This window comes from Crocodylus siamensis, chromosome 6 (genome assembly GCF_052110815.1).
Source record: "Crocodylus siamensis isolate JL-2025a chromosome 6, ASM5211081v1, whole genome shotgun sequence".
In the NCBI taxonomy this organism is placed as follows: domain Eukaryota; kingdom Metazoa; phylum Chordata; order Crocodylia; family Crocodylidae; genus Crocodylus; species Crocodylus siamensis.
Genome location: NC_143400.1, coordinates 25,450,881 through 25,475,413, shown reverse-complemented (window position 1 = coordinate 25,475,413; position 24,533 = coordinate 25,450,881). Strand labels below are relative to the sequence as shown.

At 46.9% G+C, this 24,533-nt stretch overlaps 3 protein-coding genes across 3 annotated transcripts; all 3 read right to left on the bottom strand.

The window, feature by feature from the left end:
- Positions 1 to 5,454: 5,454 nt before the first annotated feature.
- Positions 5,455 to 6,369, bottom strand: LOC149861818 (olfactory receptor 4N2-like). The gene has a single exon (XM_090052911.1). It carries the CDS (start codon positions 6,367 to 6,369, stop codon positions 5,455 to 5,457), a length of 915 nt encoding a protein of 304 aa, XP_089909037.1.
- Positions 6,370 to 10,969: 4,600 nt separating this feature from the next.
- On the bottom strand, positions 10,970 to 11,905 carry LOC149861817 (olfactory receptor 4N5-like). Its single transcript, XM_090051855.1, has one exon. The coding sequence runs from the start codon at positions 11,903 to 11,905 to the stop codon at positions 10,970 to 10,972; it is 936 nt and encodes a 311-aa protein (XP_089907981.1).
- Positions 11,906 to 22,735: 10,830 nt separating this feature from the next.
- On the bottom strand, positions 22,736 to 23,740 carry LOC149861816 (olfactory receptor 4N2-like). The gene has a single exon (XM_090053823.1). The coding sequence runs from the start codon at positions 23,738 to 23,740 to the stop codon at positions 22,736 to 22,738; it is 1,005 nt and encodes a 334-aa protein (XP_089909949.1).
- Between the last annotated feature and the right edge of the window lie 793 nt (positions 23,741 to 24,533).

Below are 24,533 nucleotides of genomic sequence, written 5' to 3'. Positions count from 1 at the left end.
AATCAGGGACAATCCATGCTACAGCTTCATAAGTAGAAGGCCATACTCTCTGCTACAGAAGAAAGCAAGAACTCCAACAGCCCATACCAATCTGACCAATCAGTTCATGGTACATGGTGCATAGCCATGAGGCTGGTCCAGAGCACATGTTCTATGTGGCATCCATGCCAGCCTGGCCCTGCACACTAGATCTGGCACGGGAGGTCCATCTGTGGGCCTAATCTGGGCCAGCCCTGGATTTGGTGCGCAGGGCTTGTCTGGCATGGGTGTCACACGTAGCGTGCACTCCAGAATGGCCCCGTGCTAGGTGCAGCCTGTGCCAGATAGGCTCTGTTCACCACATGCAGCAGGCAACATGTTGGGCAGGATGATATGACACCTGTTCATTAGAAGAGAGAGGAACAGGAACAACTCCAGCAGCTTCTAGATGAGATCCAGGGCCCCAGGCTTCTCTTTCCAGCAGGCTTCACATGCTGTGATCTGACTCTGTTTACAAGTATGAGTGCTTTGAACTGTGAGGTTCCACTTCCCAAACTGTCCTTACCTTAGCTAAGTACAGGCAGTCAAGAAACCTGAGGCTGGATCGATTCAGTCTTTGCAAGTTAGTCTAAATTGAGAAACAAGTGGACACATTCATTTTGATTCAGGCTATGCAGCCACATGCCTGCAGTGGCTCAGGCCAGAAGCCAGGTGGTGCTATAGCAGGGCTCCCTGGCACATAGCCAGCATGGGCTGCATGTTCACTTCTTCTCCCTGCTGCCCCTGGGGCCTCTGGGGCTTGCAGTCCAGAACACAACAGCGGGACTCTGCAGGGTTGCTCATCACTTCCTCTTTCTGCTTCCAGGTGCCTCTGGGATTTGTAATTCACAGTCACAGCCAGAGGTAAATTTTAGCAGGGCAGAGTAGCTCTGTACTGGGGGGAAGAGAAGTTTAACCCCCCTCCCTGGCCCCAGATGGGGGGTAGTTCCTGCCTGCCCCCACCAGCTCTTCTCTGGTGGAGCAGAAAGCACAACCCAGCACAAGGCTGGAAAGCATGCTGGGGGGTTGTGATTAAACTTGAACCAGGAAGGGGTCTGGGACAGAAGTTTCATAAACTGGTTTGACTGAAATCAGTTAAGTCTGATACTACATTCAACCAGGTTCATCTTCAACCAGTTTCAGCCATTTTGAAACTGGTTTATGTGCACTGAACTTCTGTTCTGTTACAGGTTTAAACCAGTTTCTGATTACTTAAACTGGTTTATGTGCAACTTCTGTCCCTAGCCCTTAAGACCCATTTCAGGTCTGTAAGAAATAACTGTTAATCCTTCCACCCACCATATAGCCTCTAGGGTCAGGGGGGGGCACCCACTGCCTAAAGTCTCTTTGAAAAGGTGGGATTAGGAACCTGGTCCTTCCTACCCACACCCCTCCACCCACTGAAAGCCTCTTCTAGCTGCAGTGCTATAATGTCCCTCATATCTCAAGACAGCCAATAGGGGATAGCATTGGACAAAGTGGGTAGGTTGTGGCTGAGCAGCCTGGTCTGGTGATGGATTTCAGGGCAGTTGATGCTGGCCCAGATGGACCATAACAGCCTTGGCATTGAAGGAGAATGGTGTGCGCTGTTTGTGAGCTCCATTCCCCAGAGTTTGTGCTGTTTGTGAAATCCATTCCCCAGAGTATTAATTATCAGGAATAATACTATGCCATTCAGGGCATTGTTAGGAGCTGATGATTGCAGGGAGGTGTTCTGGGGTTTTTTGAGAGGGATCTTGGTAAATAACATGACTTTATCAAACACCTGCACATATGGCTATTTACTTTCTTGTCTAGATAGGGAAACCAAGGCACACAGCTCTTTGGGCCAAAAGAGACCCTTATACCAGTCAGTGGAAACTCCTGCAGAGTAGAGGAGACAGGGTCCATGCAGTACACCCTATGTCCTACAGGGACCTGAGCTACAGCCCTAAAGTAGCCTAAAGGTGTGCTTTGTTTTACTGCTCACTATCACCAGCTCTTTCAGTTACGTGTGGTGGATCTTGTGGTATTTGTTCTTCAGCAATTGGTATGAAAAGAAATGTAGCCTCAGCATCCTTTTTTCTTTCGATGAAGTCCAGTATGGGTTTTTTAAAGGGCCTAATGGAATAATTGTTGTACTGCCAGTCCCCAAACTTTAAAAAGTCCTGAGCGGTGTCAAGAAACCATGAGTTGCCAAATATCCCTTGGTGGTGTTTGAGTAGACAGCAAGGTGAGACAGAGGGTCACGTAAGAGGTGCTGCACTACTTTAACATTGTACCCTCCTTTCACACTTCTGAAAGGCCCAGACCCCAAATATTGACACAACACAAAGATCTTCCATCAAAGGGATTCAAATTTATGGCCTACTGTTTCAATGAGCACCACTACTCCTCGCGCATGTCCATCAGTGTGTGCTGCCGATAAACCAGTTCCTGAGGAAGCAGGGATTGGCGGAGGCATGAACTGCATGTGGAGAGAGATGCTACAGCTTTTTTGAGTGCTTGAATTTTGGAAATGTTTCTAAATTGTTCCTTAGTACTACTGAATAGCTGGCTCAGGAGCGGTTCAGATCACTTATATGCAGTGATTAACTCTGAGCACTAGCGGAGAAATAGTGAAGTGTGAAAAACAGCATGATAAAGATGAGACAAGGAATGACATACTAGTCAGCCCAGGATCATGTCCCAGAAAGATGCTGGAAGAGTAAGCAAACAGCCTATTCGCAAGCACCTAAAAGATAAGAAGGTGATAGCTATTAGTGGTAGTATTTGTCCCGAATAAGTCAGGTCAGTCTGACCTGATTTCTTTCTGTGGCAAGGTAACAGGCCTAGTAGAGAAGGGGGACATAATACTTGTAATATATTTGGACTTACTAAGGCATTTATGTGAGACATGCCCTATGATATTCTCTTAAACAAACCTGAAAATATGTTTTGGTGGAAATTACCAAATTTACTTAACTCCAAAATGAGGGTTTTTTTGCCATTCAACATGGGCTTGGAGTTGGAGTTGCAGACCGAACTGCAATTTCTGCCCTGCCACCCTCTGCCTCCTTTTTCCCCCCACTGGTGCCTACCCTCCATCATGGCTTCAGCCCAGCTTTGGCCCTGCTCCAGCCTAGGCCATGGAGCACATGGTTGGTCCAGCCCCTGCCCAGTGGGCTCCAGCTCCAACTAAGGGCTGGAGCCAGAGCTGCCATGTTGGCAACTGGGCAGCAGAGGGAATCAAGAAGAGGGTGGCAGGCACCAATGGGGTGTAGGTATACAGTGATGGGCAAGTGATGGGGGGTAGGTGCTAGGGGCACAGGCACCATGGGGGAGGCGGAGGGCAGTGCTGCAAGAACCTTTGAAGGGTGCCCCGAGGTGTGAGAAGATAAGCAGATAAGCTCGGGCTTGGGCTTGTCCCTGCCTGACTAATCCCCCTAGCCCCACTGCAAGGCAGTAATATGTAATTTAGCTTTTGAATTTGGGTGAATTTGATATGGTCCCCTACAGCATTCTTGTGAACAAATTAAGGATGTCTGGGTTGGATGAATGGACTGGAAGATGGTTAGAAAGCAGGCTGGATTGTCAGGCTCAGAGGGTAGTAATCAATGGCTCACTGTCTAGTTGGCAGCTGGTATCAAGTGGAGTGCCCCAGGGATTGGTCCTGGGACTGGTGTTATTCAATATCTTCATCAGCAACCTGAGAGATGGGGTGGGGTGCACCCTCAGCAAGTTTGCAGATGACACCAAGCTGCGGGCGTAGTAGGTGCACTGGACGGTAGGGCTAGTATTCAGTGACCTCAGCAAATTGGAGAATTGGACTGAAAGACATCTCATGAGGTTCAATAAAGACAAGTGCAAAGTCCTTCACTTAGGTTGGAACAATACCATCCACCAGTACGGGCTGGGGAACAACTGGCTAAGCAGCAGCTCTGTGGAAAAGGACCTGGGGGTTACAGGACAATAAGCTGGATATGAGGCAATAGTGAACCCTTGTTGCAAACAAGGCTAACGGCATACTAGGCTGCATGAGTAGGAGCATAGCCAGCAGATCAAGGGATGTGATTATTCCTCTCTATTCAGCAGTGGTGAGGCCACATCTGGAGTACTGTGTCCAGTTCTGGGCTCCCCACTACAGAAAGGATATGGACAACTTGGAGAAAGTCTGGCAGAGGGCAGTGAAAATGGTTATGGGGCTGGGGTACATGACATGTGAAGAAAGGTTGATGGAACTGGGCCTGTTTAGTTAGGAGAAGAGAAGACTAAGGGTTCAGTTTGCAGCAAGGGAAGTTTAAGTTAGATATTAGGAAAAACTTTCTCACTAGGAGGGTAGTAAAGCACTGAAACAGGTTACCCAGATATGCTGTGGAGCCTCCATACTCGGAGGTTTTGAAGACCAGGCTACACAAAACCTTGGCTGGGATGATCTAGTTAGGGATGGTCCCACTTTGGACTAGATGACATCCTGACGTCCCTACCAACCCTCATTTTCTATGATTCTAGGCATCTAAGATAAATGACAAAAGTCCCCAATGAGCTACCTCAGGGTCTGGGAGCAGTAAGCTGTTTTGATAAGGATAAAGGCATTGTTTATGCACCTGGAACATGTATAGGTGTCTAATGTAAGTCCAGGGCCAGGCCAGGGCACCATTTAACCTTGCCTTTTAAGCTTTTACTTGGGCTGTGGGAGTGGTGAGTACATATCCTCTGAGGTGAAGAATGAAACTAATTTCTCCCCCATCCTAAATGAGTGACATAACTGTCAGGTCATTGAGTGACCCCTTTTTCTTCAATGTCAATCAATCGCTAGCTGGCCTTTTCCTGTGACTAACAGGCTCTTTGGTAAATGGAATAGACTCAGTACACAGGTGAGAACAGGATATGAAATAAGTAAGCTACAAAAATGCCGCATACACAACTACTTTTGAAAGTGTAAGTAGCACTTGGATGCCTTTAGGTAAAATCTGATTTTTACCCACATGTCTAGTCCACAGCTATTACAGCTATTTACACCTCCCCCCGCCCCATACTGTAGATTTACTCTACAGTTACTACTGTGAAGTTACTGCATGGCTTATATAGACTTAGAATATAGCTCTACTCAATAGATACTAATCAAATACTGTAGAGACACTCTATGTATATGACAGAGATGCTCCAGAGGTACTCCAAGGACACAGAAATTTTGTCAATAAATTATACAAAATAATTATATACAAAGATACAAATCACAGCAAAATTACACTATGGATATTACCAGGTTAGTCCCCAGAAATTACCAAGTTGCTACACCACTACTCCACACATACTTCAGCAGTGCTCCACTGATTTACTTCATAGACTTTATACCATTACTAGAAGGCAACTCTGGAGCAACTCCAACCTCAGCTTTTTTTTCCCGGACTTCAACAATATTCCATTCCTAACACATTACATTCGGTCACACTTCCATTTCCTTCTCCAGAGCCCTTATCTACCCAACATCCTCTTCATGGCACTGAGGATCTCCCTGTTCCTTAATGTGTAGATCGTAGGATTCATGAGGGGGAAGACCACGGTGTGGAAGACGGCCACCACCTTGTCCATGGGGAAGCTACGGAAGGGCCGGCAGTAGATGTAGATGGCTGGGGCGAACATGACAAAGACAATGATGATGTGGGTGACACAGGTGGAGGCTGCTTTGCTCTTCCCATGGGACGAGCCTGCCCTCAATCGGACCAGCAGGGCCCCATAGGAGATCAGCAGAAGCAGGAAGCACACCAATGTGGTGACTCCGCTGTTGACAAACATCACAAACTCGATCTGGTAGGTGTTGGTACAGGCAAGCTTAACCAACTGGGTGATATCACAGAAGAAGTTGTCCAGCTCATTAGGGCCACAAAAGGGGAGATGGACAATAAGAATGACTTGGATGATGGAGTGAATGAAACCTCCTGCCCATGAAGCTCCCACCAGGGCCCAGCAGAACCCCTTGTTCACCATGGTGCTGTAGTGCAAAGGCTTGCAAATGGCCAAGTACCTGTCAAAGGCCATGCCCATGAGTAGGTTGATCTCAGACCCCCCCAGGAAGTGGAGGAAGAAGAGCTGGGCTATGCAGCCTTTGTAGGAGATGACTTTGTGGTGCGAGAAGAAATGGACCAGCATCTTTGGAGGGGTGACGAAGCAGTAGCAGAGGTCCAGAAAAGCCAGATTGGCCAGAAAGAAATATATGGGGGAGCCCAGGTGGTGGTCCCAATGAATGGTGAGGATAATGAGGACATTCCCAGGCAGAATAATGACATAGAAGAGAAAGAAGAACATGAAGAGGGAGAGCTGGACCTCTCTGGTCTGTGATAACCCAAGCAGTACAAACTCTGTCACCTCTGTGCTGTTCCCATGTTCCATCTTTGTCAATGCCGAGCCCTGTAACAATACAGAGGGGTTATTGCCATAATTTATTAGGCCTGAGAATGTCGAGTCAAATGTCAGGCAAGAGATGGGTTCCATCGTTTGAGGGTTGCACAGATCCTGACAAAGTAGAGGGTCCCTTGTATGCACAGTGCTGCACAGACCCTAACTGAGGCTGGCTCTGCATTATGCTAGGAGTTCCAGACTCCACTGCAATTGTGTCTGGGTTGGGGGGGGCGCAGAATCTGGCTGAGTTCAAACACAGAGGGAGATGCAAGGTTTGCCTTACTCTCTGCTTGAAGATACATCTCCACGAGTGATCCTCACTGCAGGGAAAGCACCATCGGGAAAACTTTGATTTGAACCCTTCTCTCTCATTCCCTTTTTGTGTTATGCTTTCAGTTATTATTGCCATCAGCTATTCATTTGTTATTCATTCATGTACTAAAGTAGTCATTTATTTATGCATGGATTTATCCACTAAGTAAGGAAGGGGTCCTAAACCTGGCTCATGAACTAGGCCAGATCCAGACCATAGGGCTCTTTGCTGGCCAGATCCAGCCTGAAGCATGCGGCAGCAGCTCTGGCTCCAGCCCAATGGCATGTGGCAGCAGTAGCAGCACCTCCAGCTCCAGCCCCAGCAGCAGCAGCTCTGGTTTCCACATGCTCTTTGCCAGAGCTGCCACTGCCACCACCACATACCCCGTGCTGCAGTGCCAGCTCTGGCTTTGCTACGAAGCATCAAGAGGTGATGGCTTCACCGTAGGGTGGCTGAGGAGATAGGGCCATGGCACTAGTGATGAGTAAACCAGTTGGAGAGTGATCAGGACTGTATCAGCCCTCACTCACCCTTCTGCCACATCCATGTCCACCAGGGCAGAAGGTCCCTGGATTCTGTGGCAGGCCATGCCCCTGAAGGCCTGATCCAGCCCGTGGGCCCTATGTTTGACACCCCTAAAGTAAAGCTTCTTCCTTCCTTCCTTCCTGGCTGAATTTCTGCATTGGGTCCTGCATATTTAATGTCATATTTATGGCATGCAGTCTTTTAATGCACCATCTTGTTCTATATTCAGCTCATTAGTTTGTTTTAAGTATAACATTTGTATTCCTTTGTGAATTGATTCCTTCACATATTTTTCTCTAAACCCATTACTTGCCACTGGAGGGGTTCAAGGTACTGGGGACACCCTCCATTCTCTCCTGCTCTTTTCCGGTGGCATTTTTTTGTAGATCTATGGACTATGCACTAAAGATGCTAAGTTTGCTGTTGGATCTCATGGGTGTTCTTGTGGATATTTGAATTACATGGATTACTAGAGATATTCATTCCTTTGGGGATGTGCTGAATTAAAGAGGTATTAATTCTTTCAGCTATTCATTTAATGACTGATTTAGTCCTTACCACTTGTGTTCATTCAGTCAGTGAATCCCATATATGTCCATTAACTTTTAAACCATTTCTCTTTCCAATCATATATCTCTCATTTATTTATACATTCATGTATTTATTTCTTCATTGATTATATTATATACTTTATTTATTTGCAATAACTGTCACTGCACCTTTTATACACACACACACACACACACACAAATTTATTCATTTATATATAATTTCTGTATTATATACAATTACAGGTAAAGAAATATTCAATATTCCTTCCTCTGTAATGGTATCTATTCCTTTATTTCTTCTTAGATATATTCACCACTCCTTCATTTGCAATTATAGCATTTTTGGCCATGTTTTCATTCATGCGTTCATTTATTTAAATGTTCATTTCAATAAATGAAATTTAAAATTAAGATGTAAAGAATTAAAGGATTCAACATGAGATAACAATGTAATGAGCCTGAGCGAGTCAGTGGAGACAGAGGCTGGAGCAGAGCTGGGAGCTGTCCCCGTCCCCCAAATATGGTTTAAGTTAAAGGGTATTTCTGATGTTTCTGGCATTGTGCATGGTAGTTGTGTAAGAAGGTTGTGCCTTAGGTTTTTAAAAATAGATTATACAGACACTTTTTTTTTGTAGCATGGGCAGGGGGCTGGATTAGATGACCTCCTGAGGTCCCTTCCACCTCTTCTTTTCTATGATTCTCTGAACAATAAGAATGCAGGTAAACTCTTGAAGCTTCAGGCCCTTACACGACTGGATAGTTATGCACTTTGGTATAATGGAGTAGAGGTAGGTGAGGAGCCGATGTTTTGGTTGTCAATGTTGAAACTTAAGCAAGAAAAAATAGAGTTCTGATTCCGGATGAAAATCAAAGCCGTACCTTAGCAAATACATTGGAAGGAAACTCCTTAATGTACACTGTTTGTTTTTTTCCCCACTTTTATTTGAAAAAGTGAAATAAAAGAAATCTATCAGTAAAAAGTTGTTTCAAAGTAAACTGTCGTGTATTTTGCTTCAGAATTATTAAAGTTGGCAACCTGGATTTTAAAGACATGTTAAACCTTTTAAAGTGGCTAGTAAAACTGACCTGCTGGGATGAAACAGTTTGGTATCTGCAGCTCCCGTTTTCCAGCAAAACAAAACAAAAAAATAGATAATATATTCCCTGCTTTCATTGTGATATTAGAGCTCCTCCTCACTGTCACAGTCAACTTCAACCCTTTCCTGACCAAGTCTACCTAGCTGTTAGAAAGTGGAGTAGCATGGAGGCTGCAAGAGGGGACGAAGAGGCACTGGGGACCACACAGAGGGAGGAGGATAGTGGAGAATGAAAGGTAGGAGGACAGAAGGGAAATAGAAAGAAAGAAATCCTGGGAAGGGCAGGACCAACACAGACTTACCTTAATACCTTGTCCTGCCTTTGGCAGCATGGGGCACTCTCAAGACGGTCCCATCTTCACCCTGGCCTGCCTTGTAGCTCTCTTCCACTGGGTCCCCACTGCTATATTCTTTCTGGTATGGAGAAGATACAGGCCCGGGCTTCCTGTGCTGGTGAGGCCCCAGGGAGCACAACAGTAGCTCAGCACCAAAGCACTTGTTAGCCATTGGGACCCAAGACCTGTAGGAGTAACCTCAGGGAGATGAGAATCACAACAGGAGGAAGGGGAAGAGGCCAAGGCTGGCCATGGGACCTACAAGTCCTAACTTCCTGGCCCCCTCAATCCCAGTCCTTTGAGAACCAACCAGTGTTGTTTTAATTAAGGCTGCCCCCCATTACTTTAAAATCAAAGACCTTTTCTGAATTAAGTAGCACAGCTCAGCGTAGCATGCTAATGAAACTGAAATGTTTCCACATACATAGTCTAATGTGCCTACATTTATACACTTGGCATAGTACAACAGCAGGTTTTTGCCCATCTCATCATTTACTGCTTCGCCAATGTTACAAAGTTTCCCACACGGGAACTGATTAGCATCCAGGAACAGCCTATATTTGAAAAGGACCAGGCCTTGAGAAAAATATGCCCACCCCCGCCCCCCTTTTGACATGGGGTTGGACGAGATGTCCTCCAGAGGTCCCTTCTAGTCCTACTTTTCTGTGGTTATATGATCATGTCACTATACAAATCCACGGTGCACCAACTTTGTGCACTGTCTGTCGTTCTGGTTTCTGCATCTAAAAAAGGATGTAGCGGAATGAAAAAAGGTTCACAGAAGTTCAGTCAAGATGATCAAGTGTATGGAGCAGCTGCCATACCAGGACAGGCTGAAAAGACTAGGATGCTTCAGTTTGGAAAGGAGAAGGCTAAGGAGGAATATTATAGAGGGTTATAAAATCATGAAGGGTATGGGCATAGTGAACAGGGAACTAATCACAGAATCATAGAAAGTTAGGGTTAGAAGGGACCTCAGGAGGTCATCTAGTCCAAGCTAAAAGCTAGCATTTTCTGAAGGGGGCCTTGGGTGTAGAGAGGGTTCCTGCCCACAGATGCTGGCTGACTTCTTTTCCCAACACAGCAGGTGTTCACTGAGTCTAAAAAAAGGTGAGGAGCACTGTTACAGATATTGCAGTTAATCTATAGATCAGGCATGTGGCTTTTGCTATCTCCATACCATGCAACTGTTCCAGGACCAAGGGCTACAGGATTTCTAGACTCCCAAGTCCAGTGGGCACAAGTCTATCCAGGCAGCATATAGAAACAGGAAATCTCTAAGGTGAGGCCCTCACCTAGGCCAGCCCATATGACAGAGCTTTCTTGAAGCTGCTAGTTTTGAAAGACTGTCCAAGGATTTACAGGATCATCACGAGTCTAGAAGACCGGAGACCTCTCAAAAACTTAGATTCACAACTTCCAAGTTTCCTTCGGCAGCCATAATAGCCTAGACCCCGAGGGCTCTAGGTATGGCTCCCCAAGGCTTCCAAAATGTCCACATTTCTTGCTCTACAGCCTGAATGTTATGGTCTGGCAAGGCAGCCAAGGACAAGCTCCACAAATGTCATTGCGACTGGATGAAACTTTCATTGAAGCCACAAAATTGAGCGGAACCTAAGAAATGAGCTTTTTCCAATTAAATTCTCTCTCTCTCAGGTCCATAAATCCTATGGCAATAGTACAGTATGTCTGCAATGTCACTCAAATCAAAATCGGACCCCGCGTGTCAAAAATATCTCAGACCCGATAGATTTTTATTCTGACTCCATTTTATTCTTTTCTCCAGACCCCATATGTGGCCAATACCCTTGCTGCAGCACTGAGGATCTCCCTGTTCCTCAGTGTGTAGATCATGGGATTCATGAGGGGGAAGACCACAGTGTGGAAGACAGCCACCACCTTGTCCATGGGGAAGCTACGGAAGGGCCGGCAGTAGATGTAGATGGCTGGGCCAAACATGACAAAGACAATGATGATGTGGGTGACACAGGTGGAGGCTGCTTTACTCTTTCCATGGGAGGAGCTTACCCTGAGCCGGACCAGTAGGGTCCCGTAGGAGATCAGCAGGAGGAGGAAGCATGCAAAGATGACTAGGCCACTGTTGATGAACATGACAAACTCCAGCTGGTAGGTGTCAGTGCAGGCCAGCTTGATCACCTGGGTGACATCGCAGAAGAAGTTGTCTAGTTCATTGGGGCCACAGAAAGGGAGAGGAACAATGAGGGCAACCTGGATGGTGGAGTGAATCAGCCCTCCTATCCAGGCAGCCACCACCAGGGCCCAGCAGACACCTCTGTTCACCACAGTGGTATAGTGCAAGGGCTTACAGATAGCCACATACCTATCAAAGGCCATGGAGATCAGCAGGAAGATCTCAGCCCCTCCTAAGAAATGGAGGAAGAATAGCTGGGTTATGCAGGCCCCATAGGAGATAGCCTTGTGTTGGGCAAAGAAGTCGGCCAGCATCCTTGGAGGGGTAATGAAGCAGTAGCAAATATCCAGAAAAGCCAAGTTGGCCAGGAAGAAATACATGGGAGAGTCCAGGTGGGGGTCCACCCAGATGGTGAGTATGATGAGGATGTTAGCTGGGAGGATGAATGAGTAGAAGATGAGAAACAAAATCAAGAGGAAGAGCTGGACCTCTCTGGTCTGGGCCAGTCCCAGCAGCACAAACTCTGTCACCTCTGTGCCATTCCCATACTCCATCGCACTGGCACAAACTCCTGTTACAACATGTGAGTCAGTGATAGTCATCATTAGGTGTCATAAGGAAGTATTGGAGGGCAGCTAAAATCAGGGCACTGTTGTACCAAGTGCTGTACAGACCCTGACCAAGACTGAGTGCAGGACTAGGCTGGCACACAATTGCATAGTTATTAAACTGGCATACGATTGCAGTAAGGCACAAACAGGATGCCTGGCAAATTTTAGAGAGTTGTCCATGGGGCCCTCTTCCAGTCCTTTGGCACCACACCAGAGCACCACGAGCGCTCGTACAGCCGTGCCAGGGGACTTGCAATGACCTCAGCCAATTGCTTTAGAACTCTAGGGTGGAGATCGTCCGGACCGGCTGACTTGAATATGTCCAGTCCCTCCAGAAGCTCCCTAACTAGTTCCTCACTAACCCTTGGCCTAGGTGTGCCTCCCCTGGGGCCTGAGGGGGACCCAGCGGGGGGGTGGCTGTTCCGGTCCCTGCTTAGGAAGATGGAGGCAAAGAAATCGTTAAATATGTCGGCTTTGTCGTCTGGTGTGACGACCAAATTTCCTAACGTGTCCTGCAGGGGCCCCACATTACCCGAAACCTTCTTTTTACCCCCTATGTATTTAAAGAAGGACTTCCTATTGTCCTTAATCTGGGAAGCTAGTCCCAGTTCCATCTCTGCCTTGGCTTTCCTGACCGCCCCCCTGCATCCCCGAGCAACTTCAGTATAGTCCTTCCTGGTGATGTCCCCTCCTTTTCATTGGGTGTACGCCTCCCTTTTAGCTAGGAGACATTCCCGGATGCTTTTGGTGAGCCATGGGGGCTTCTGTGCCCTCCGGCTCCCTTTGATCCTCGTTGGGATTATCTCCCTTTGGGCTTGGAGGATCGTCTCCTTAAGGAGCGACCACTCTCCTTGGACACCTGGCTCCCCTCCCCTCCAGGACCTCAGTGCTTCCCTGACTATTCTCCTTAGCTCACTGAAGTTTGCTCTCCTGAAATCTAGGGCTGCTGCCTTGCTGCAGGCCTTTGCCACCTTGCGCTGGATGGTGAATTCCAGCAGGCGATGATCGCTGTCGCCCAGGTGGTCGAGCACCCGCAGCCCCCGCACCAGGTCATCACCCGTGGCCAGCACTACGTCCAACAAGGCATCCCCCCTGGTGGGGCTGTGCACCTCCTGGGTTAGATGGAGGTCCTGCATTTGGGCTAGGGTCCTATGTGAGCGGTCAGACCTGGCTGACTGCTCTTCCCAGCAGATGTCTGGGAAGTTCAGGTTCCCCATGACTACCACATCCTTAGACTTCACTGCCTCTGTGAGCTGACCTAAGAATTCCTGGTCGAGCTCTTCCCGTTGGTTGGGAGGTCTGTAGTAGACCCCCACTGTTAAGTCTCTTTCCTCTCGATGCCTTGTACTCTAACCCAAAGCACTTCAGAGTGCCCTTCTTCTGATTCCTTATTAATTGATGAGGATGTGTATTCCTCCTTAATGTAGAGTGCCATGCCCCCACCTTTCCTCCCTGTCCCTCCTGTACAGCCTATAGCCCTTGATATTCACCGCCCAGTCATGCGTTGAGTCCCACCACGTTTCAGTGATCCCCACTATGTCCGGGTTGGTGTCAGCTAGCAGGAGGATGAGTTCCTCATGCTTGTTTCCCATACTATGAGTGTTTGTGTAGAGGCATTTGAGGCCTCCTGTGGATGTGTGCACTGGCCCTCTAATCACAGCATTGCCCTAGCCCCTGTAGCTTACCTGTGTATACGATTCACTCGTTGGTCTAGGCTGGGCTGTACTTGTGGGCGTTGCTTGGTCTGGCAGTCCGATGATTCCTCCACCCTCGTCTTCCCCCTCCCCCGACGAGCCTAGTTTAAAGCCCACCAGAGGAGATCTGCCAACCTAGGAGAAAACACATGCTTATCTTTAGGGGAAAGGTGGAGCTCATCCCATCCAAGCATGATTCAAGATAGGGTAAAAGATAGCGGGCTATGCCCACAGACATGAGGTTTCTTTTCTGGGAAAGCATGGCTTTTGAAAAAGGGATGTTGTGGACAGATGACCCACCATGAACTCTTAATGTGACCCTGTGGCAAAAAGTTTGAATGAAAACCTTTGTTGTATAAATAGAGATGTGGTGAGCAGGAGCATAGTACCCTGGTATACAGTACTGGGAAGATCAGTCCTGGTGTCTGCAACTTAAAAGGGATGCTGAGGACAGGAAGGGAGCAGACAAATTAGTAGCTCCCCACTGTAACTCGTAACACTTTGCAGGAAGCATTCAGAGTCGCAACGATCCATCGGACCAAGCAGAAGTTTGCTGTTGGGTCTGGGGGGAGGGAGGGTTTGGGAATCCAGTTTCCCCTAGCAATGAACCCAGTCCCTTGCAACCCAGGCACTGTTTTCAGAATGGGAGGAGGGAAAGGGAGCAAAGGGAGTTACTTCAGTTCACATCCCCTCCCATCCTCCAGCACTGGCTGAAAAAATCCCAAACCAAATTTCCTCCACTCCCTTTCCTCCCTCCCATTCTGAAAACAGCTCCAAGGCTAGGAGGCAGAGCAGACACAAGTTAGTGAAGACGCTATGTTTTGAAATGTCTTCATTTGAACCCTCATGCAATGAGGGTTCAGATTTTTCTGGGATTGGGCCCTTTTAAAGCACTTTGTGGCCATGCATATCTGTAGAGCACTTTCAGGGGCCAGATCAGGGGAAAATTGTCACTTCTGTCTGCACTTGAAGAAGGTGAAGAAGACCCTTTTTAGAATGGGGAGCAGCTTAATTGGTTGATTTTATCAAAAAGAAGCGCAATAGGTGATTTGGTTACAATTTAAAGATGAAAATACAAGATGCCAAAGAGCCGTTTAATGATTGGCAGAGAGACAAGACAAAAAATAATGGTAGGAAGCAAAAGCCAATTTCCAATTGAAAATAAGGATTGCTTTTTCAACCATGGGGGAGATTGACCACTGAAACCAGCAGCCAGGGGAAGTTGTGCATCTTGTCATGTCTTCATGTTGAGTATACTTCAGTTAAACACAGGGTATTGAAATCAGGCTAGAGGAAAGGGGGCCTGCGATATGTAGGAGATCATATTTAGATGCTCTTGACATCATTTTGAGGGGTGAGGTATGGTGGAAGACACTATCACGCTTAGTTTTCCACAGACGACAAATGCGGTAGCAATCCCATGCTGCTGGGCTCTGCAGAGAACCCAAATCAGGACAGAGGCCCCCACTGCTGCTGGGAGCACAGGCCCCAACTAAAACCAGGACCCTGCCATATACCATCTATTTATATATTCTATTTTCAGAGTATTTCTGAAAGGCAGGCAAGGATTTCTTAGGGTGAGATCTTTTATTGGCCCAGCTGTGTAGCTGCAGTAAAGTTTGACAAGCTTGTGAATGTAACACATTCTTTGTCAGGTCTTTTGTCAGGTACTTCTTATACTTTCATTTATTGGTTCTTTCATTTTCCCCACCATCCATATCTATTTATGCCATAATTTCTCTTTATCTCTGTTTACTCCAAATATCCGCTTCTCCGGTGTTTATTTAGGACCAGATTCCATTCCCGTTCACACGTATAAATGACAAGTATGTAGCTCTATAACCACAGGTTTTCCATTTTTGCACAGTTTGCAATTCAGCATGGCCTACACTAGCTTACTGAGTATGCTCAGCAGGGCTCTACTCAGCTGTGTGGTTCCCCAGGCAAACAGAATCACTCAGGTACCTGCATAAGGTCGGGGCAAGTCCAGAAATTTTGCCAGAAGAGGTGGAAGGTATCCTCCACCTTTCAGGTTAATGGCCTTGTGGTTAGGACATTGGCCAAGGAGAAAGAGAGGTGCCTTTCCTGTTGGGACTGGCCCACTGCACCTTGCATTTTATAGTCATTGGATGAAATGGTTAAACATCTCTGGGCAAATACCTGTCCCACTGTGAGCAAGGATCCTGGCTAGACCCCAGTAGTCCTGTGCTATGCATACCAGCATCCAGCTCCCTGAACTACGCTCCCTCTAGCTGGCTGCTTTCCTGCTGGCCCCATGTACCCACTCTGGTGGGTACTCAGTAGTACTTACCTGCTTTGTAAATCAGGTGTTAAATGAAAACTGGAGAGCATCCTTCATGCTGGATGCAACAGGCATAGAGAAAACCCTAGGATTATGCCTGTCACATGTTTAAACTAGAAGAAAAAGGGAAAGAAAAGGAAGGGAAACAAGCAGAGGAAAACCACAGCCAACCTATGCAAGGTGTATCCAGATCAGAACAATGAAGCCCCTTGCATACAAAGACAAGCAAAAGATCTGGAGGAGACATTGAAGTGGGAAAAGCAGTGGAAGAGTAAGTTAAAACAGCAAGCAGGGTGTCACAGTTCCTCCGCTCCTCATGTAGAGGAGGCCAAGGAGTGCCAGCATGCGCTCGGACAAGGCGGAACTGCAAAGACAAGTGAGGCCTCCAAAGGTAGAAACCAGATGGTTCAAGAATATCTAAGGCACCGCAGGAAGCTGTGCTTGGTGTTGGAAATCAGGGAAACGCTGAAGGAAACAAGCTCCAGTGTGGGGAGGGCAGGTAGCTGCATTAACTCCTGGAGCCCAGGCGAGCGCTCCCACTGCTCTGCACAGTGCTGATAGTAATAAGACCAGTGACCAGGAATATGATCAGAGAATCATTCAAGCAACACTTGGATGCTTATCTTGCTGGGATCCTTTGACCCTAGCTGACTTCCTGCCCTTGGGGCAGGGGGCTGATTTGATGATCTTCAAGGTCCTTTCCAGCCCTAACATCTATGAAATCATAGAACAGGAGCATAGAGAAGTAGGACTGGAGCCTCGGCAGGTTCTCTCTGCCATCTCCCTGCCAGAGGCAGGAGCATCCCTAGCCAAACCATCCTATGCAAATCATTCCCTAACCCATAAACAAGCCTGACCGGACAGCCTTGCCCCACAACTACAGGCATTGCACCCTGAGGTAAAGCTAGAGGTAAAGCAGGGGGACGGTGGTGCTCGGTGTCCTGCGGCTGCAGCGGTTGTTAAAATACCTTCCAGAGATGTAACCAAGAGGGCCGTGTCCTTTGTTAGAGGAAGGCAAAGGACCCCACAATCTGTAACAATCTGACCACAGGGTAAAATTCCTTCCTGGCCCCAAAGCATGAGTCTAGATGGGGGACAGCAGAACAAGAAAAGGCTGTCTCATGCAGAGGCTTTTGGGAGACCCAAGAGAATCAAGGAAGAAACACAGAGCTCCTAAAATCCAAACTCTTCCACGTGCCACAGATTAGCAATGCGTTTATTTAGAAAAGGCAACGCTGTCACACTGTGACACCAGAGTTAAATCTAATGGCAAATTGCACCATCAAAGTAAAGAGGATTTAAAACAAGCAGTTAGGAACAGTCAGAAGCACCCTGCTTGATGCTCACAGGGCAGGGCAACAACTTTCTAATAAATTCTCCAGATTACAAAATATTGTAACAGAGCAGAAGCCCAAGGCTTGAGGCCCCAAGATCCAAAGGAAAATTCACCACTTGGCAAAAGTTTTAGTAAACTGGCTGCCAGCACTAAAGACTGCATCAAATTAATTAGCAAGCAGAAAGGGCTTGATCAGCCAAACCATCATCTTCAGCGGGGAAGTCCATATGACAAAATACCTCCCTCTCCCTGACAATCCTAGTAACAGATAAATGCAAAATGGATATTAAGACTAGCTCTTGGGACTAATTTCATCATAATGATCACCCCCTCAAGTACCCCTCCCCAATTCAGGGAATACCCAGTCAAGATATTCAGGGCCAGTCTTAGCCTGAGGAGCTATCAAGCAGGCTGTGTTGACAAGCATGAAATTACCCATGTCGCATCAAGAAGCTGATATTAAACAGTGCTTTAAAAAGTGTCCAGCACAACATCACAGCATGGTGTTTCTATACGAAAATACAAATCTGGGCAAGGAAGGAAGGAAGTTCTTTTTAAGACTTCCAAGGCGAGTGCAAATTAAAGTCTGAATTCAAAATACCTAGGCATAATATCCATGTCTATTGTGAGACATGTCTTGTTACAGGGGCTGGCAACTTATGTGCAGTCCCTGGGCCAAAAGAACCCAAAAACCTGACTTGATCTAGGAAGGGAGGGAGGGAGGGAGTTGGAGACTCACCCTGCACTGTCTTTAGTGAAGCAGTGGCCCTTCAGACTAGTCCCATTTCCATCCTGGCCCATGCCCAGCCTCCTCCACTCTCAGCTGTCCCCAGCTATATCCCCTCTGTCTCAGGCAGGGCTGGTTCTGGAGATGCTGTTCTCGTGGCTGGGAAGGGTAGAGCTCTGAGGCCAGGGGAGTGCATTGCAACTTGGCACCAGGGGACTCGTTAGCAAGGCAGTGCCAAGCCGGGAGAGCCGTGAGTGTGACCCCTCTGGGCGGGACGAGCTAGGCTCTTGGTCACCAAGCCAGCAGGAGAAGGACTGGGGCTCCAGCCAAACAAGGTCCCTCCCAAATTCCTCATGCTCTTAAATGAGGAAAGTTCTCTAAATGATCATTCTTCTCACTACCAGGATGCTCAGGAGGGTTTTGAGGGGCTGATCTGAGCACTAAGGCACCGAGCACAGTAAACACAGCCAGGGAGAGATCTCTCAATCCTAGGATATATTTTCCTCCCGGGAGGTTTCCAGCAAGGTGCAGCCACAAGAGAAACGGCTGATCATGTTGGATCTGCAGGATGGCCAGCTGGTCACGATGTGATCACAGTGGGAATGAGATCCACCAAGCAGGGGCAATTGCCCAGCTGGATGCTGGCCCTATCTCAAGAATCATCTGCACCTCAGTGGGTAAAATAGGGCCAGGTATCAATTGCAAGACAGCTGTTCGTAGGATGAGCTTTGTAGTAAAAGGTGGAGAAGTACGGTTTGAGATGCTCAGCAAAGGAAAGCATTCCCCTTGAAAGACTTTGGTTTGATGAGAGGATGGAAAGGACTGAAAGTTGCGTGTTGCCTATTGCATGGGTATGCATGGGCTACTAGAGCTTTTCAAAGCCATCTTTAGTAGGGTTCAAAACTGAAAGAAAAAGAAAAAGAAAGTGTAGGTGACGGCTGTGGAGGCCTCCTCAGCCTCCGGCCAAAGCAGAAGCTGCTATTGCATTTTGTGCAGTCTCATGCCATCAGTGTGCATTAGGCAGGCTCTGGGAACGCTCGTGTTAGAAAGGGCCTGATGGGGCTCAGGTAGAGAGAGGCGTATTTTCTGAATGCTGACTGGGGTTTAGGGGAGTTGGGCGCCTGGCTGCTGATCGAATAAATTGGGAAACTTTTCGGTCTTTACTGAGATGCAGTTCTGGCCGTGTGGGAAGCCTTCAGGTCCGAGAGAGGTGGCTCTGATGTCTGGTCACTTCCAGGGTTGGGCAACAGCTGAGTCAGGGTTTTTAGATAACAATATTGGATTCAGGCTCCAGGTTTGCAATGTAAGCCCCACTTTACATGCCCAAGGTCTCTTTTTTTTGGCTCTGCCCTGAGTCTCAATCTGCACCTCACTTCCATGCACCAAGTGTTTCGTGTAACAGGTCCCCATTATAGGGGGGTGCAGTGATGATGATCCCTTTGTTAAATACTGGATTGTGGTACTGTATGAATGCAGACCACAGGGCTGTCTTAGACTTCTCTCAGACTTTCCACACTTTACTAAACCAACTTCCTGCGAGGGCAAGGGCCAAGGCCTGTGGAGTACCTTTGGTTTCCCCTGCTGTCTCCTTCCTGTGTCACACTGCAGTTTTTGAGGCTTTGTTGGGGCTTTTTGCACCAAGCTTCTAGATGGTGATCGGCGGAGAGGGGGAGTTTAGTGGCTTGTGGTGTGCCTAGAGATGAAGTGTTGTAGATGCTCTTGTGGGCTCGGGGGACTGGACTCAGCGAGGCAGACGGTCTCTGTTGGTCCTGTGTTGTAGGGTCTTTCATTCCTGATGACCGGATGCCATTTGGTTGTTGTTGTAGGGGTCACCTTAGCTTTTCTCTGTTGCCAGTTTCTGACGCATTTGATCAGAAGTATGCAACTCACTTCCCAGCTCCCACCCTTCAGTCCCTGCTGCCCACAAGTGCTTGTTAGAAGGCTAGCCACCTATTTTCCCCTCTTTTCCATACTCTCCATCTTGCCCATATTCTTCATGACCAGAAATATGGTTCCTCATTTCCCTGTGTTACCATCTTGTGCCAGCAGTGTTTTTATTTTCCAACCTTTCACTCAAACTCCTGGTTAAGCTGCCGTATACAGTTGCAAACATTGCATGATATTGTCCTTCTACTATTCAGTCTTTCACGCTTTTCTCTGAGTTTAGTGAGATGTTCTGTGGCGACTCATCAGGGATTGCAATCAGTCACTGGCTAGTTGAACAGGAGAATCCTGTTGAATTCTCCCCTTTGTCCTGTAACTATTTAAATGAATAGGCAAGTTCAACAATCCAATCCAGATACTATTAGTATAGACTGAATGTTGTAGTCTAAGGCAGCGGTTTTCAACCTTTTTTCATTTGTGGACCCCTAAAAAAAACGTGAATGGACGTGTGGCCCTTTTAGAAATTATGAAAGGAGGTGCAGACCCCTTTGCATTGTAAGTGTAGGTATTCTCATACTTTTGATTGATTATAATCATCTTTCACAGACCCGTTAGACATAGTCTGTGGACGCTCAGGGGACTGTGGACCACAGGTTGAAAACCACTGGTCTGAGGCCCCCTTTACATGTTAACATATTAATTGCAGTGTATATAGGTAGGATGCTACACATGCACTCATTTTAAGGTGCCATAATATGGGAAACAAGCCATTAAATGTTCCACATATAATGTAGATATTTTTCTGCCTAGTTTGGACGGCAACTTAAATTTTACTTGTGGCCAAGGCTGATGAGTCTGTTCCTGAAGTTACTTCTTGTGTGTTTCTAACCTTTATAGCATATGTGGGATAGGCAAGAAAGTCTACAAGCGGCCTCAGGAAACTTCCTTTCCTCTGACAACTCGCCTGAACTAGCTCTATGAGGATCCATGGGAGGTGTTGGTTTCTAAAGGAGTCTTGTCATTGACTTGTGTCTAGCTACCATGGGCAGATTCAGGATTGCAGTGATAAGGTGATGTGGAGAAGTTAAGACAGCTCATTTTGCACACCACTGAAGGGGATGAGCTCACAGCACATGTGAAGCTCTCAGCAGGAGCTGCTCTGAAGTGCCAGCAAGAGCTCACTGCACACTGGGGGCACAGTCAGAGGTGGGGGGTGAAGTCTGCAGCCATGCCACCACACCATCTCTGGATCTGCCCCTGCTGGCTTCCCATTGTCTGGGGGCTTCCTCTCTGTTACTTCCATGGGCCAACATATTGAATGTATCTTCAGTAACCGAGGTTTGAGGCAAAATTAGGATGCTGGGGAAAAGGCTGACAAAAATATAGCAGTGCAATTACAGTATAATAATTCCTAACCAGCACAAAATCCCATCATTCATTGATATTAATATGCCTAAACTAAAACAGCAGTGTGCTCATCCTCATTTTGGCTGGTTTGGGAAGTGTGTTGACAATGGCTTAAGAAAATGCAAACGTTATTATTTATTTTGCTCCTCGTCCAACCACAGTGTCCCTGCCAACCTCACACTCAGTCCCACCTTCTTTTCCACTTTCTACAGCTCTCAGACTTTGCCTTTCTGACCATAGAGTCACTATAGTGTTACTCTCTGGGTGCTACAGGCTCATTCCACAGATATAAAAGGAAAACAATCCAGAGGTACTAGGGTGTTGCTACACAGTTATTGTGGCCCAAATCTTGTGTCCCCCTCTCAGATGAATCTCTCCAAATGGTGGGAGCAGAGCATCCTCTATCCCTCTCCTTAAAATTAGCCCATGGAGAAGAAAGGTTTGCAAGAGTCAAGTTCCCTCTTGCAGGCTGTCCTTTTGGCCTTAGGACTCCCATCTTTTCCAGAAGTGCTCTAAGCACTTGGCTACTGGGCAAAAGGGAGTGGCAGTACTATTAGTAGAGATATTTCTACTACTATGGATCTGCAGGGCAAAATAGGATCAGACTTTGCAGGAGCATTAGGGGAACTATACATTTTCCAGGATGAACTAGGATTAAGTAAGGGTCATGAGGTGACACACATTTTCTGGAATAGCCTGAACAAGAATTAGCCAAATAGGATTTGGTGCTATATACTTACAGAGCTAACAGAATTGCCCCACAGATGATGTAGACTTACTCCACAGTTAATACAGAGTTACTGCCTGGCTTATACAAAGTTAATTTATAGTTATTCCATAGATACTATAGAGCTGGGGGTTGTCAACCAGGGGTTGAAAAACCCAGCTATAGAGTTAGTACAGTGTTTCTACACAGCTGTTGTAGAGCCTGTCCATCTATATCATAGATCACTTCATGGATAATACATTTATTCCAAAGTTTTTCTATGGACCCAGAAACTTAGACCATAGGTTCTGCACCATTAAAAATGTACAAGGTGTGTCTACACCTGTATTAATGTGCTTTTTTAAATGTACATTAGATTTAGTACCTCCAATGTCAGGTACTAAATACATGCGCATTAAGCTGCCCTAATGTGCAGTATGAAAAGTGCACATTTTTAAAGTGATGCATAATGCACAGTAGCCTATTTTACTGTGCATTAGCGTAATTGCATGGGTTTTTACACGACACTTTAATGTGCAACAAAATAGGCTATTGTGCCTTAAAGCGTGCATGTACAGATGCACCCACAGTGTAAAGAATCACTGTACTCCACAGATACTGCAGCTTCTAAAATGTTTATTTCAAAGATACTTCAGAGGAGCTCTGTGGTTAATTTGCAGAACCTATACCATGATTAAAATGCTACTCCAGTACAACTCAAACAAAACCTTGCCCAGCACAACAAAAATATTCTGATTTCTGCATTTCTTTTATTCTGACATTCTTCTGTTTTCCTTTCCAGAGACCAGATCTGCCCAGCAGCCTCTTCATAGCGCTGAGAATCTCCCTGTTCCTCAGTGTATAGATCATGGGATTCATGAGGGGGAAGACCACAGTGTGGAACACGGCCACCACCTTGTCCATAGGGAAGCTGCGGAAGGGCCGGCAGTAGAGGTAGATGGCTGGGCCAAACATGACAAAGACAATGATGATGTGGGTGACACAGGTGGAAGCTGCTTTGCTTTTCCCATGGGAGGAGCTTGCCCTCAGCCGGAACAGCAGGACCCCATAGGAGATCAGCAGAAGGAGGAAGCACATGAAGGTGGCCAGGCCACTGTTGAAGAACATGATGAATTCCAAGGTGTAGGTGTCAGTACAAGCCAGTTTGATCACCTGGGTAATGTCACAGAAGAAGTTGTCCAGCTTGTTGGGGCCACAGAAAGGGAGAGGAACAATGAGGGCAACTTGGATAATGGAGTGAATCAATCCCCCTGCCCAGGCGGCCACCACCAAGGCCCAACAGACCCCCCTGTTTACCACAGTGGCATAGTGTAGTGGCTTACAGATGGCCATGTACCTGTCAAAGGCCATGGCAATGAGCAGGAAAATCTCAGCTCCTCCTAAGAAGTGAAGAAAGAATAGCTGTGCCATGCAGGCCCTGTAGGAGATAGCCTTGCGGCGGGAGAAGAAGTCAGCCAGCATTCTAGGTGGGGTGACAGAGCAGTAACAAATGTCCAGAAAGGCCAAGCTAGCCAGGAAGAAATACATGGGAGAGCCCAGGCGGGGATCTTTGTGGATGGTGAGGATGATGAGGACATTAGCTGGGAGGATCAGTGAGTAGAAGAGAAGAAACAAGCCAAGGAGGAACAGCTGGACCTCCCGGGTCTGAGACAGTCCCAGCAACACGAACTCTGTCATCACTGTGCCGTTGCCGTGCTCCATTTCATCTGTGCAGAGTCCTGTAACACATGCATGAATTCTTGTTACTGTTTGTAGGTGTCGTTGTGTGACGCAGCTGTCCGTGTGTGTCATCGTAGCTGCCATGAAAATGTCTGGGTGGGGGAGCAGCTAAGATCAGAACATTGTTGTACCAAGTATTTCAAAGACCATGACCAAGGCTGAGCTCCCTGCATTGTGCAAGTGCTGAACAGACCTCAACTGAAAATCAGGTTCTCACTAGGTGCATCTACACAAGACACTAATTGCGCAGTAAGCCTAATAACACTGAATAGTAGCGCATCACACCACGGACAGTGCTAATATGCTACTGTGCAGTATTATTAGGCGACTGTGCAGTAGCATCACTAAAATGGCATTTGCCGGCACTACTGTGCAATAACTCTGGTTACCGTGCACTTATTAATATTAAATTAAATGTGCAGTAACCACTGTGCTTTAATGAATGTGTAGAAACACCCACTGATTCTGAGCTCCTGGTTGTGTTTGGCAGGCAAGATGACTTAACTAATAACTAATGTAGACTAGCAGCAAAATGATATGAGTAAAAACAAGACTGAGTGACAGAAAAGGAAAATTTCTCTTGGGGAGTTGACCTTGCATATTTTTTACTAGCATGCCTCAGATCCAGGTCACGTTCACCGTTTTCACTAGCTAACTGGGCATATTTCATACATCTGCTGGTATAACTGGCAGATCCTGCAATAAGGACAAAGGAGTAAATGCCAGTGAGAAGAGGGCAGTTATGCAGAGTATCTTGGATCAGCTGTTAACCTAG